At 41.5% G+C, this 15712-nt stretch overlaps 1 protein-coding gene across 7 annotated transcripts in view; it reads right to left on the reverse strand.

The window, feature by feature from the left end:
• arhgap12b (Rho GTPase activating protein 12b) overlaps window positions 1-15281 on the reverse strand; it is a 35923-nt gene extending 20642 nt beyond the window's left edge. For 6 of the 7 annotated variants that reach the window (XM_088402220.1, XM_088402216.1, XM_088402219.1 and 3 more), the window contains exons 1-2: window positions 15136-15281; window positions 9215-9984 (exon numbers count right to left, since the gene is read on the reverse strand). In XM_088402220.1, the coding sequence (XP_088258346.1) occupies window positions 9215-9892 (678 nt within the window). In that variant the 5' untranslated portion in view covers window positions 9893-9984; window positions 15136-15281. Of the gene's footprint in view, window positions 1-9214; window positions 9985-14923; window positions 14998-15135 lie in introns of those variants that run through there. The other variant, XM_088402214.1, reaches the window with a different exon arrangement.
• Window positions 15282-15712: the final 431 nt, after the last annotated feature.

Here is a 15712-nt window from a genome sequence, read left to right on the forward strand (position 1 = left end):
CAAAAGCATTTTATTTTCTCACCCTAATATATTATTTACCAGTGTTGAATGGCAATGAATTTCTCACCTGATTCCTAATTTTTACAGTGCTAGCTGTAAAAAACAACTTTGAAAAATCCAATTGGCAAAAAAAAAATGAAGTACTAAAGTCATTGATTACTTTAAGTAATTACTTTAAGTCACACTTTTGTGCTTATTTACCTAGTTTAGTACCAGCCAGTTTTGGACCACTCTTTAGTAATTATTTGCGAGGACAAAAACATAGAAAAAAAAAAAAAACCTCAATGAGTAGGAAGTATCTTGGATTCAATGTCTGGACTATTAAACATAATATGTCTTTGGGATTTAATTCAACATATAAATTCAACTTAAATTACAAGTAATTGCACTACGATTAGTGACTAATTCAGGGTGTAGCCTGCCTCTCGCCGGGAAGAGCCCCAGTTCTCGCAAGAAATTCAGTTTTGTCATCTCAAACGGAAACAAGTAGCATTGGAACTGAATGGAAAGAGTGGATTATTTTATGGACCGGCGCAATTTGGCTGAGAGTGGCTGTCAGCAGGGACCCCCTACCGAGCGGTCGGACATGTGCACAGCTCGCAGACTATGAGGATATGGAATTGCCGCAGGCACACAGAGAAACCCCAGAACACAGCAGGCGCTCTGGTCAACTCATTTTCGTCTGCTCCAACTTTGGCCACAGCAGAGGGAGCAAACAAATAAATTATAATAATAAGTAAAATTATGGTTAGTGCTTAGCACAGATTTACCTTCAAGTACAAAACAACGTGAACATAAGCAGTCTTGCACATTCTCATGGGGCAGTCATCCAGTTGGCCAGTCCTCCCCTCTCCATGCCCTTTCCCTTTTTAACCAACCACAGTAAAGTTCCAGTAAGCTGCTACTGTAAAGCTATTGTTCAAAATGGTCCCTGCCAGAGAGAGGGCTGCCTTGTCATCTATACAGCCAGTCAGATAATCAACTGCATCATCAGCGCACCACAACCAACATGACACAATGAAACCATACCCACAAATTTTTTTTTAATAATCACCCCACCTCTTGGGGCTCTACTGCTCCGTCTAAATTACAAATTAAAACTTCTTTTTCTTTTGTATTGGACTATTTTCCCAATTTTAATTAAAAATGGTATCAAATTCACTCATTAAATATGATGCATCTTCACAAAAGTAGGCTAATGTCGGTGAAAATGAAAACTGAGATACAGTCATTGATAAGTGTCCAATTGCACACAAAATTCCATTTAAAACGATTTAGGATACATGGCAATAGTCCAGAAATGAATGACGTTACAGCACTCTATGTTGCCAAGTTCAAATCAATAGTTTTGAGAACGATGTGTTTAAAGTTTTGGCACATTCATCTTTCAAAAGTCCATGGTAACTTTAGGAAAGTGATAATGACCAGAAACTTTTAGGAAGTGCTAAACAAAAATTGTGAACAAAATTCCAATAGCACTTCAAAATCTGAGGAAGTTTAACATCTCATCAGATGAAATTGGACTAAATGGTCCTTTGGTCTCCACTGGAAATTATCGCAGTGGGAAATTTGATTTAAGATTTTTGGCTCAATTGCGACATGGTTTGCTTTTTAGTGTGGCCGAGTGGTGACCAAAAAGTTTCATTATGGATAATATGGATAAATGCCTTTGGCTACATAAACAAAATACATTTGATGGTTAATCACAGTTTGGTTTTGACTTATTTTCCTCAACTTATTATACATTGACATTGGAGACTCATCTGGATTTTTTATCGATGTCGTGGTGACATGTTGATTTGTTTCAAGGTAAGGATGCGCATGTACAGCAATGTCGCATATTGCTCGTACAGAACTGTTGATTTGGCACGGCTGTAAATCCGTCTGGCTTCTGTTCAATGGCGTGCTGGAAAGTAAGTTGTTGTTCATTGGTCGCTTCATCCACATATATAACTCATCAGGGAAATAACGAGGGACTTCGCTGACTATCTTATCGATTAAAAAAAAAGTCTCTTGCAACGGTGCACTAATCTCTGACTTTCACACACTTCCATTTCAATTTAAACTTTTTGAGCTGCTCTGAAATGAAAGTCAAAAATGGACATGTCAGCTGAAGATTCATATTTTTGTCAATAACCCAAAACTAATATCCCCAGCATATGTCTGGTTTGATCAAAACACATCACGAATGGTGACCCTAACATTAATCCAAACATTTAGCATCAAGACTAACAGGCCGCAAAACATAACGGAAAGATTGTATGATGACATTAGTTTGGGGGGGGGGGGGGGGGGGTTACAGAGAGGTTTAACACAGGAATGTGTTGTACACAACCCCATAATCCAGATATGTAAGAAGATTGCATTCTAGTTCTAGTAGTATGTGTGTGAGAAGGGTGGGAGGGTTTGTGGGGGTCTGTCCGCGCTTGGGCTGATCTATAAGCTTCTCCGTCCCATGGCTGGTAGTGCATGGAGCCTATAACACGTTTTAGATGATTATGTAAATCTGGCTTGACCTTTCTGGTCAGACACAGATGACCATGCTAGGATGTAGTGCTGAAACTACCACAATAATCAATTATTCTGTTGATCATTTTGTCATGTTCAGCATGTTTCATTTTCCTTTTTTTTTTTTGGTTTTGATTCAGTCACTGGTTTGGTTAGAAAATGGGCATAAATGTAGCTCACTGTGATCAAAAATAAAACAAAGTTTGTATAAATGTTTCATTTGGATTCAACACAATCAGTTTCATGTAGGACTAAAAATAGTTTTGATCTCTAAACAATGAATCAAATGTCAAAATTAGCGATTCAATAGCTAGCTATTGATAGATTAGCTGCTGATGAATTGTTGATCGTTTACTTGGGTCAATAGAAACAGTACAAATGGAAGAGGAAAGATTATACAAAACGTGATTTCATAGCAAACTTGGAGATAATAAACTTTTTGAGTCATTTTCAGAGCTAGAAAGGTTTTTATCATACATCATAACCTTTACATGATCCTCTCCGTTTTATTAATATACCCGTGTGTGAACAAGGATGGACTGGGACGTTGGTTCAGTCTGCACGCTTCTTTTATTGAAAACAATGCCAAAACAACCTCAGCTAATCCGCTGTTAGCTGCAACAGGCACTGACTGCTACAGCCAATTGATTTACACCCTCTAGCTCGTTTTGTTATGGTAATTATTGTAAGTAAGAATATGGCCGATATAAAAATGTGCATCAAAACCTGGCTTATGCGGCTGACTAATCAGCTTTTCTCGAATGGTGTTGGAAAAAAAAATCAAGTTACCGTTTATAGGGAGCACGCATAGTTTTGACCTTCATTTTTGAGAAAAAAAAGTGTGTCGATTTTGGTGATTTATGGTACTTTATAATATTTTGATCTGCCTCCACATTTAATTCTGGCTTTTTTGGTGTCATAATCACAGATAAATAATCAAACATGGCACAATGCACCTATTTGTGCTCTTTCGCCTTAAGCTTTTGAAGTGCATAAAGCCATCCCTTACCGCTGGCATATTAATATCCTTAATGGACTCTGACAATGTTGTTCTGTCAATCACGGGGGCACCATACACACTGTATAACCCACCTAGCATGGATGTCTTTGTGCACCCGAGACAATCCTGAGAAGCCTCCCAATATCTCTTTTTTTTTAATCCAAGAGCTATTTTGGTCAGCTTTGAGGAAACATGCAGGGACATGTAGTGTATCCTCAAAAGGCGGGGCTTCACAGGAACACCCCCTAGTGAGCTGAACACCTAACTGAGTGCAATTAGGAGACATGTGCCGGTGTAGTGTAATAATTGGATTTTTGCAGAAATAACATGCTATGGAATTGTAAAGCTGACGGTAAACTTGGGAGTCATCTACGGCATTGTCATTGTTTGTTTGATGGAAGTTGTTTCAAAAACTGAAGCCCCTGATTGAATTCTACCACAGATGGACAACGTAGAAAGTTAGGAAGAAAGTTAATCCCTTCGCTGACTTAATATCAGACCAAGTCGCTCGAGAAAGCCTCCAAGCCCAAACACCACTGCTAAATGACTTCCGTCTCATGGTATATAGTTTCGCAAGACACATAACGGAAGTGGAGAATGCAGAAGCCTGAGAGCACAAATAGCTTGACCTGTCTACTCATCCAAAGAGGTGGCCACTGGGGAAAAGGGCTATCAGCTGTTCGAAAGGCTCTGCAAACATCACGCATCAGTTACGTAAGTGAGCTTTGAGCACCCAGTGTCTTGGGTATCCCAAATTATATACAAACACGGACCTGTGTTGATAACACATAGGCGTGCGCTAGCATCCTATTGCCAAAGATTTGTGACACTGATATACCTACAAGGTCTTTTGGATCAGAATGTGAGACACGATTGCTAGCTCGCTGCAGCTTGATATCTAAGAAGAGCAGAAGCAGGGAGAAGCTCAGAAAAGATTAATCGTTGTGCGATATGAAAAGCAAAGCAGTCAGGTGCCCCTACCTTCTCTGGATACATGCTTTGCCAGTGCATCAAGTTATATTAGTGAGCCGGGTTCAGAGAGACCAACAGTGAGTGACAGGAGAGGGACTGACTGACCCACATAGAGCAACGGGGGAGAAAGGACAGAGAACGATGCTTCGCCATCATTCGATCCCCAATGCTAAGCTGTACTGTATGTACGTATGCAACGGATAGAAATCTAACTGCCTCACACTCAGGCCTAGTCTGTAAACAAACTGAGTACAGCTCAGATTCCGGTTAGCAGACATCATGTGTAGTCATTTGCTTACATGGTCGCTTTAGATAGATTCAAATGAATAAAAAATTCAATTATTAGAGTTTCTCTAGAATAAAACTGGACAAAATGTGAATTAACTGTGAAAGTAAAAATGAAAGTACCTACATACTAAAAAGTGTATTTTGCCATAACACCGATTTGAGTAAGTAACCTAACAAAAAATCGGTTTATTTGATCATTTAAGTACAACTGATGGAGTTATACTTGTGAGAAAATTCTAATTGGCAGTGTCCACAATTTGTAGAAGCAAATCTGGGCGATCTGTTGCTGAATTGCCCCTTTGCCTTCGGCGAGTGCTTCCGCAATTTCGGAGAGTGTTTTATGATATGAAGCCTTGTAAAAATACACTAATTGAGAAGAACAGTCTGTACTGACCCCGACCGACGGACTTCTTCGAGACCTTCCGCCAAAAAGAATACGCAAAAAACACTCTTACCCAAGGTGGAAGTCCCATGGAAGTCAATGGATTGATTTGGCGACGAAAACACAGTTCTCATGATAATGGGGATATATGTGACAATTTTGGTAAAATAATAACCATGACATGACGCTATCAAATTGTTTTCATTCTAATTATTGGCTCTGAAAAATACCTACCTGCCAAAGCTCCTATCCACTGAGGGGCGAACTGTTCCCAAACGTGGCACAATGCACAAGTTATTTAAAGGTTCATCCAAGATCATAAATGTACAAAACGTTCACCAGACATTAGTGACCCGTTTTAGTGATTATACTTGCCACAAGGACATTTTGAAATGTTAAAAATTCCAGTGAGGCAAGAAAAGCGCAGTGATTGTCTGCTGAAGATCTGGCGACCATTTGGTGAACATTTGGTGAACATTTGCAACCTTGAACGAACCCTGATGCGAAGGCAACCTTCGCTGACTCTGAAAACACTTGCAGTCGTTCGCTTCTCATTGATTTGGCCTTAAATACAAAACACAGCAACTTTGAATCATAAATAAATGGCAAAAACTTCAAATCATGACCCCTGTTGTGAGATCAAATTTAGATGAAATAAAAACACACATGCTCTAATATTTTCAATGTTCAAAGCACACGTTTAGAAAGAAGCTAAAGAACAATCATCCTTAACCCTAGAAAACAAGACAGGATTCTCCAAGCATGATTTGTGAACATGAGTTCTTAAGGTTGTCTTGAAGGCTGAGCCCCTGGGGGCTTGCAGATTTAATCCTCTTGCTTTAACACAAAGGTACAGATGAGGATTGGCGTGGGGGGGTTAAAAAAACAAGGTGGACACAACGTCCGAAAGCATACTAGGAGCTTCAATATGTTTGTCTGTTTTCTGACTGTTGTTCTGCTCCTCACTGAGAAGACTCCAGACGAAATGGTCAAAAAGAATGATTCAAGGCGAGAATAGGTGGGAGGTTGAAAATAGGAAGCAGTACAGACAGCAGGATGAAAACAAAAAGGGACTGAGAAAGGATTCCAGACAGAGAGGAAAGTGAGCAGACAGGAAAAAGCCCTCATGTGAACGCAGAAGATGTAGCAGCAGTAGCTCAGTTTTATACTGGATTAGATTACGAGCGGTATGGTGCCTCAGTTTTGAGATGGACTTTCATTGACGGTTTTTTTTTTTTTTCCTCACTGTACAGAACTGTGTGTGTAGGCACAGAGGCAAGAATGTCAAGTATGTACTGGAAAACAAGCTCGGGCCTCCTTTTCAGCTGCCCTGGGAGTGAGTAAGCCTATTGGCTAAACTGAGATTACAGGGCACTAACAGACAAGACATTTGCAGACAGTTTTTTTTTTTTTTTACTTGGCTATTATGTAAGAGTATGTATTTGCTTGACCGCACTTCAAACACCTGCCCTTCTTAGAACTTGGTTAAACCGCTGTATAAAATGAGACATCTGCCAAAGGAAGATTTTTTTTTTAACACATGCACCAACTGTAACATTTTGTACGATTTAAAACACCTTATTTCTATACAGTGGGCCCTAAACGCCTCCTAGGAGACTTCACGTGCTTCGGCCTGTTCATTTGAAAAGACCACTTCACAAGAGAAAAATGCTCCGCTTTAATTATCCAATTCACTGCTTCGGAATAGCAGCAGTAAATTGTTCTAGTGTTTCAAAAGGAGTGCATATATTTTCGGTGTGCACCAAGGTGGACAACAGTAGTCCATTTCCATGCCCTGCTAACTCAAGGCCAAAATTCTCAGCTATTTCTGTCGCGGAATACTGCAATAAAACGTGGCGTACTTTGTGTTTACATGCGTTGTGTAAGATTGCAAAATTGACAGAAGTGAGAGGGAAGGACACGGACAGGGTGAAAGGCCAGAAGTGGTTGTTGGGAGCTCATTGTGTTGGGGGTGGGGGTTAGCCTCTCAAGGTTGCACACCGCTTCAATCACATAAGTGGAATGAGTAAGTACATTGGCTGACCAGTGGCTCCATCATAGGGCTGAGCCAAAGAAACAAAAACTCACTTTGGACCACCACATGTTCCACTCGGTGACACATCTTTCATTGCGGAAAAAAAGATGATTTGGTGCCTCATACATTACCGCAGGGAACAGCGTGTCCATTCATTATGTGACGTCACCGTGCTTTGGGAAGAGAGCGCCACGAAAACATTCGAATCGAACTCTCATCATTTTCAATGCGTGAAAATGGCAATGGGAAATTTACGACCGTCGAGGTGATATTGTGCCACAGGAAAGAGAAACTATAAAGCTTTCGCTGTTGACAGTGTCGCAACAAGATTACCGATAGAAAGAAACAATTACTAATAGAAAGCATGGAGTGACACAGTTGAGTTCACTGTCACCTGGGGATCAGACGTAAATCAATTACGTGCAGCCAGATGACCGGGCAGAAAAATGAGAAATCTTTCGATATCAGAGGAATTTAACAAGAAGAAGGAGCTTCTCTGAACCTTACAAAATGAAAGCCACATACTGGCAATATCAATTTTGACCTGTCCTTAATGATTGCTTGATTGATGGATGGATGGATGGATGGTTAGTCACCGATTCTAATACCGTATCAATTCCATTAGTACTTGATAACCCAATTTTCCCACAACAAAAAACAACGAAAGATCCAAAAGAACTTTTTTTTTTTTTAAATTTCATGAAACTAATGGTGGTTTCCTATTTTTTGTAAAATTGCTCCACGCGTGAAGCCGATAGTAGTATCAACTGCGAAATAAGGCCAAGTACACCCTGATACTTGGTATCGGTACTTGCTCAGCTCCATAAATAGATACAATCATTAAAAACACGATTATAGCTTAACGCGAAAAGTTAAATGACTAAAATATGTTAAAATTAGCCTCCATGTTAGATATAAAACTGTAAAAATAACTATTAAATTCTGTACTTATTTAAAGGAAATATGTACACTGCAAGATCATAAATATAATTTTACATTTTGGAGGCTAATTTTATTAACCTACAAATCGAGTCTTTCCATATCAAACCAAACTCAAACTTTTATATATAACCCGTCTATCACTTAAAAACTTTATTTATTTTTAAAGATCTTTATTACTATCTTTATCATGTACATCACTGATAAAAACTGTTGGGAATTCAAATTCCACAAGACACGACAGGATGGCAGTTCACACAAAAGTTTAGTTTTCAACCACTCAATATTTTTTGTGGAAACTGTTAAAAAATGTGAAAAAAATGCAAAATGTCTAACCCTACTACCACTAGTAGTTGATCTGTAACTTAGCAATGACGGGAGGCAGAGTTAAAAAAGAAAAAAAAGGGTTATCCTGCAGAGTGGCTCATTTGCCTGGCAACAGGCCAAAAAAGAAACTAAAAATGGCAGAAAAGAGAAGGACGGGGGGAGCAGGATCCACCTGCCGCACAAACTACATAGAGCCACATCAGAATTGGCTGAGGCTGTCTGCAAAGGCTGGGAAAAAAAAAAAAAAAAACACTCTGGAGTTGACCATGCAAATGTAAATGGCTTGGAGGGAAATGTTTATTTTGGCACAATTGGCTTGACAGGCGTGAAATTCAAAAAGGTTGCTGTATGACCGGCAGCAAAATAAGTAACTTTCATTTTCTCGACTCTTGGGGGTCTTTGAAGGATGCCAATAATGAAATAATGAGCTAGCTAACTGGTGTGGCTACGGCGTTTTCGGGGGCGCCCTTTCTCACTTTATTTCACGACATTCACAGTCTCTTTCACGCGGCGGTCCCCACAGTGGGCGACTGGGGGCTACAGACAGAATCCTCCCTCCGATATGACCTACTTTCCATTCAAGCCTGCCTCTCTTTGTTCCCACCATGGTGGAGGAGGCTTGGAACAAAGCGAACAAGCAGCATTTGGAGCCTTCAAACTAGCTGACCCTGCCTGGATAAGCCGCCCCAAAATTATTGACTGACGTCAGCAGTCCAGGACCAATCTTCTCAAATTCAGGCAGAAGAGACAAAAATCATCTTACCTGCATGTGTTCCGTGGAACTGCTACTGAGCTCATCGCCCGATTCCGAGTCGTTGCGCAGTTTGCTTAACCCGTTTCCCGATATGTCGCATTGCGGGGAGGTTTTGTCGCTATCCGGACTTTTGATGCGGTTGTCCTCCGCTTTGAGCGGGGGCGAGTCGGCCCGCGTTCGCGGCAGGGTCGAATTTCCCGCAAGATGGTGGTTGTTGTTGTTGTGAAGGAGCACCAGTTCGGCCACCACCTTGCAATGATGGGGGCTTCCCAAATTCTGGTTGGCGTCCTTCGGAAGCGCCGGCGGCGTGACGCGGTCCGAGGAAGGTGACGGCGTGGACGAAGGCGAGGGACGCCCGAAGCTGGTCATTTCAGGCTGGGGCCTGTTGAGGTTCTCATTGGATGCCGCGCAGATTTCCAAAACTGAAGGTTTGGCCCTCAAGGTGGGCTTCTGGGGGGGCATCAGGGCCCGCCGCACCTCCCTCACATACTGGGCCGGCACGTAGAACGCCTTTGTGCCCTCGTCCTTCCTCACCTGCCACCAGTCCTCGTTGGTTTTCTTCACTAGGATGTAACACTCCCCTTGCCGGATGGTGACCATCTTGTCTTTGGCCTTGTACTCGTAGTCATATTCCACCTCAACGTAGACTTGACCCGGGGCGATGGGAAGCCCATCTCGATCAGCCATGGCTGTCAGGACAAGTGGTTTTCTCGCCGACCTCAGCTGCTTAGCGCTCCAGGCCTGGAGGGCTCTTCATGTCTGACCAGGGAACTGCTGGGCTGCGGGAGAGAACGCGGATTCATATCGAGAGCAACAATTTCATATAAAACATTTACGAATTTTGGGGAACAAAAGCTATTTTCAAAAAGAGAACTTCAAACATTCTGACTGACCATGCTTAGTGCTTTTCTTTTAATGTTCTCATCATGAGCTGGTATCCCATTGAGGGGCGAATACTGACAAATGTCCCTGAAGGTAGCGGCTCTTTTGATCTCCTCCGGGCTTTGTCCGAGGTCACCGGAAGTCACTACAATGTCGCCACAGTTTGCTAGAGGTCGTCAGATATTGCTTTATTCACAAGAAAATTTGGAGCATGTAGAAAATGTCCTTGCAATGTTAGTGCAGTGCGGATAGTGCAGAGCAATGTTTGACTTTGTGCCAACATCTGGCGACCTGGTGGTGACCTCCGGCGACCTTGAACGAGATCAGAAGAGTCGCTACCGTCGCAAACTCGCCAGCGTTGGCCCCCTCAGTAGGATACTAGCTTTAATGATTGTACCAGAGATGTCCAAACCCATCTGTGCTTATTCCTATTTAAATGTTAATAGTTTACGTCCATGGCGTTGCGTTTGATGTCCTTTTCCATGAATGGCACTCAGCGTTTATTCAAACCCCACTTGCAACCTTCAAAAGAACCAAACTAGCACAAGGTGGGAGTCCCATCAGTGCGTAAGGGTGCAACAATTCATTAACAACTACTCGGTTATCACATTTGTGGATAATTATTACTAATAGAAATGGGTGAGTACCAATACCAAATTTTGGCCACTAGGCTTGATAAATTAGGTAAAAAATAAATAAATGAAAGCGGCCCTTGCACCTTTTCCTTTTGTGGCTCTCGGAGGAAATAGATTTGGACGCTCCTGGTCTATAATGATTGCTTTGGTAACCGATACAACAGCCTGGTAAACGATCCCCCAGCGTGCCGCTAAATGTGATGACAACACGATCCCGCTTGCAATCCGATGACTACAACGATTCTTTGCCGCGTGGAATTCCTGCACTGACGGCATCCAAAAATAACATTTTTCGCATCATGGTGTGTCCCCACTGTGCCATTTCATATAATCGCGCATCAACGTCTCATAAAACTCAAAGGACCTTTTAATTTGGAATCAAATCTAGTCAGTGTGAAAGTCAGCGGGATCTGCAAAAGACCGTGTTTGTCAGTTAACCCCATAAACACCAGCGAGTGAGTCACTGCACCACTCAGATCAGATTCTCACCCCCCCCCTCCAACTGAAATAGCAGTCACTAAGGACTGATATCCTTGATGTGTACGCAGCAAAGCAGGTGCTTTTAGTCAGGCGCGCAAGCACGCCGCTGAATCTATAAGAAGGCCCGATCTCATGCAGGGGGAAAATGCGGCACCGAGAATAGATCTACAGTGGGGAGAGCCGTCTGGGTCTTCCATGTTTTGAGAATATGAGCAACACGCACAGGATTACATAATGACCTTAAGTGCGCGCCTTTCGGTAGTCACACACACGGCATCATGCCCCGATGAACTCTCTCAAGGAACATTGGCAGTCTGATGAGCGGAATGAATTGCATGTTAGGCCTCATGTAACCTCCTGTGCTAGCGCAACGCAAACGAGCAGCTTCACTAAAGTGATGTGAAAAATTCGCTCTAGGTTTTCTCCGAGAACTAGAGATCGACCGATATGCATTTTTTTAAGGCCGATACAGATACAGAGTATTGGTGGTCAAGGAGGATAATAATCAATATTTAAAATTGATATTCACGTCAAGGCATCAAGGACTGTTTATTGCAGTAAAAAGGATTTTTTTTTTAATAATACAAACCCCAACACTTAATTTCATTTAGATAGCTTGGGATCTCATTCAAAAAAAACTTCTCCTGTGGCTTACGCACACATGCCCCCCCCCCCCCCCCCCCCACCCAACCCCCCCCCCCCAACACATACACACACACACACACACACACACACACACACAGGCACGCACATGCTTCCTGCTAGTCAAAACTTAATTTAACTCAACCTCTGTCAGAGTGATCAATCGTTGTTGAAAGAAAGAACGTTTTAGGTTTTTAAGTGAAAATATGGGCGATGATGTGGCAAATTAGCAGCTAGCTGGGCGCTAGCCAATACTAGCTTAGGTTAGACCAGAAAACTAGAAGGATTCAAAGCAAGGCAATGCAACTTTATTTATATGGAACATTTGATACAGAATCTAATGAAATGTGCTTTTCAAGATTAAAAGTTCGGTCGAGACTAATGGTCTTTAAACGCACCTTCCAACTTCAGAACATGTTAACTCTCCATTGTGTTTTTGCTCTGGCTGCGTGTGTGTGCATAAAGCCATATATGGCATTCACTACAAATTGGCTCTAGCTCTTGCATGGCAAACCAATCAGATGCTGCTATGGGCGGGACAGTGCTGGAGCGAGGCCCCACAGAAAGATTATCGGAGTCATGATAATCGGAGGCAGAGTTTGTGACAGTGACAGAACTTATCAGCCGTAAAAGGCAGATGATATGGCAAATATTGTCCCAGTTCCCAGATCATTGTTTGGTTGATCAATTAATCGTTGTACCTCAAGTTGATTATGTATTTAAAAAGACATGATAGTTTTGCTTTTTAATTGGTCTCTTGAGGAACTTGAATTGCCTAACAGGAAAGCAACTGAAGCATTGCATCCATTAAAATCAGGCACTACTACCAATATGAGATTGAAATTTCATTTTGCCATATTAAAAAACACTTTCTGCAAGTACATGAATTCCACAGAAACTACTTTTACCATAGATCAAAACAAAACAGACAGAAGCTGGCAAATAAAGCCTCCCTTCAGTAATAAACCCGCTAAAACGGAAAACAAAATATGAGAATTATCTAGGAAAATTAATCCCTGTCAACAAATAATGTAGACGTAAGGGATGTTCGGCGTAATGCGGATTTAACCACAGTCAGGGGGTAAAAAGCCTCGCTGTCTCATTTATATTTCCTTGTGCGGCACATTGTTGAGCTGATCCTCTAGCTGAGACGTAGCAGTGCGTGTGAAAGGGGCGTATTAATGAAAAGTTGATTTCCTAATGTTGCTCCATTATTTCTGAAAATGTGTCTCAGTGAGCTATTCTGCACTTAGGAGTGACAAAAGCAAGGCTGTTTTGCTTTTTTTTTTCTTCTCTAAATCGATGTTATACAACAGTCAGCCATTTCTTGACAGCGAGTGAGAGGAGATGATCAAACAGCGTTTCTCAAAAGGGGTAACCGTACCCCTTGGGGATTAGTGAAGACCCTTCCGGGGGTCCTTAACATTTTAACGAGATTCCTGCAGGTATAAACAAATGCAAAGTCTGTTGTGAGACGAATTGTGTGTTTCTTTTCAAATTAAGAGCAAATAAATTGGAACAGGAAACAATTAACGGATAAATTGTGTTAATAGCGACTAGGGATGTCCCAATCACATTTCGTTGCACCAGAGCCCAAGTCACCTGATTTGAGGATCTGATGCTACAATCACGGTTCTATATCTCGACAATGTATTCTGGACAGAATAAGGGTATCCAAATTGTCTTTATGTATTTAATAAATTGTACGCAACCTTTTCTACGGTTAGTGAAGCAGTTGTTTGGACAAAGAGTCTAAAACATTTTACATCAGTTTCAATGTCACTAAAATGCAGTTTTTCTTTTTCATTCACTCTGACTCAGACTCCCTTTACTGATCACTGCAATGTTAACATATGGCGAGAGTTGGGTTTTCAGTGAACGTCATAGAAATCCAGCCACCAAAAAAAAAAAAAAACCCTAAAGTTCATTGGAAATTAAATTTCCAAACCCACACTATACTTTCAACTTGCTCATTGTAGCCATTATTGATTACTTCATTAACGTGATTAGAAAAAAGATCGTTTCATACATTTTTCTTTAGATCAAAATGTTTCGGTGCGCCTGTGTTAGAGATTCAGATCAAATTACATTTATTATTATTCATTGATTTTTTTTTCAGCATCAAACGGTCAAACAGTGAGGTCAAAAATGTTTAGATAAGGATTGACATTTTATACTTCAGCCATTATGGTGCACTTTAATATTTTATTTTCTGTATCAGATCTGTATAAATCCTCTAAAAAGGTAACGTTTGTCCAGTACAAAGATACAATTTTAGGTATGCTTATACAGTTTTTTTATAATGTTTATAGTTTAGTGAGTTGGGGGGAAGGTCTCTTTCCTAGGGGGTGTTTTGCAAAAAAATAATTGAGAATCACTGAATTAAAGCAAATACATTTCAAAGATTTTTCACAGGGAGGAAAATGTTTGGCCAATCCTACCTCACAGGTTCCAATAACTTTTCCCTGAAGATTAAAATCAATACGGTAACTGCAGTACAAAACACGTACGCCATGGATTTTGAAAACTATAATCAGCTTTCGGAGAAAAACAGGTCTGCATCAACAACCGGGGTCTCGACCTGCGCCTTTGTCTGCACACATCTGCAGCTCGACCACTGACTGTGGCGGCATACACCCCCGTGGGACTCGGACAGCCTTTGTCCCCGTGCTTCATTCAAAACAGATGTGACTGAGCAAGCATCCACTCCGACATGTGCTCCCATATTGCTGCAGCTGCATTTCAATCACTTTCTGCAGGTTATTCGTTGCATACGTCTACACAAACATTGGTATTTTTTCTCAAGTAAAAAGGGTGAAACGTAAGGGGGCTGGGTAGAGTGCCAGGAGGAAAAAATGCCTGAAGCGAATGTTGGGGGGGGGGCAGACAGCGCACACGGCACAAAGAAGTTTAATCCACGAAATGTCGTAACAAAGACACACCGAGTCGACATGCCCGGAGGCGAGGGAAGGGCAGCCGAAGATGGGAGCACTCCAGTGGGCACGAGCGGTCGGACACACCGGGAGGAAACCGCCTGAAAAACTAGGCGCGCGCCACTCACACCCCCGGGAACGCTTACCTCACATGTCATAGATTTACCATTTAAACCGTCGCTATGGTCATTCTACGATACCTACAGCGATCATTGCAATGAAGCTCATGACAGGTTCACCAAGAGAACAGACATGCAAGCTGCAAGCGTGCGTAGCAACAAAGTAACTCCAGACACGAGCCAATAGCCTCACAACGGCGCCATAAAATCTCCCCAACAACACAATTACTCGTACTTACCTTGTAAAATCCAAATGGCGTCTCTTTAAGGAGCTGAAAGGTGGTTGCGGAGGAAGTTGTCTTTTTAAATTTAATATGCAGTTTCAACGGAGTCCGCAACGTCTCCAGGTTTTTCGATCTGTTCGCAATCCAATCCCCCGCCTCGCCAGAAATCCAACAAGTCAGATGTAGCAACGCCGGTCATATCCGATTACTACCTTCACAATAAAAGCAATTTTTAATGTATCGCAATTAACTCTTTTGTTATGTTCTAATTCAAAATGACTCGTTGAAAAGTTAAAGTAAATGTTGAATATGACTTTGCAGTTTTGTAACTTTCAACACACACACACACACACACACACACACACACACACACACACACACACACACACACACACACACACACACACACACACAAAAAACCGTTTTGATACTTTCTTTTTATAATTAGAGACACCTCCGGGTCATATTGACCCAGAGACATTATTGCTGTTCACAAAAAATGAATATAAAATATTCGAATTGGATGACTTTTTACAGTAAGTACTATTACAAGAAATAATAATTCACCGTTTGAGTTCTACCGAATGAGCAA

The sequence above is a fragment of the Hippichthys cyanospilos genome, chromosome 19, assembly GCF_059441005.1.
Source record: "Hippichthys cyanospilos isolate Australia breed blue-spotted pipefish chromosome 19, RoL_Hcya_1.0, whole genome shotgun sequence".
NCBI lineage: Eukaryota > Metazoa > Chordata > Actinopteri > Syngnathiformes > Syngnathidae > Hippichthys > Hippichthys cyanospilos.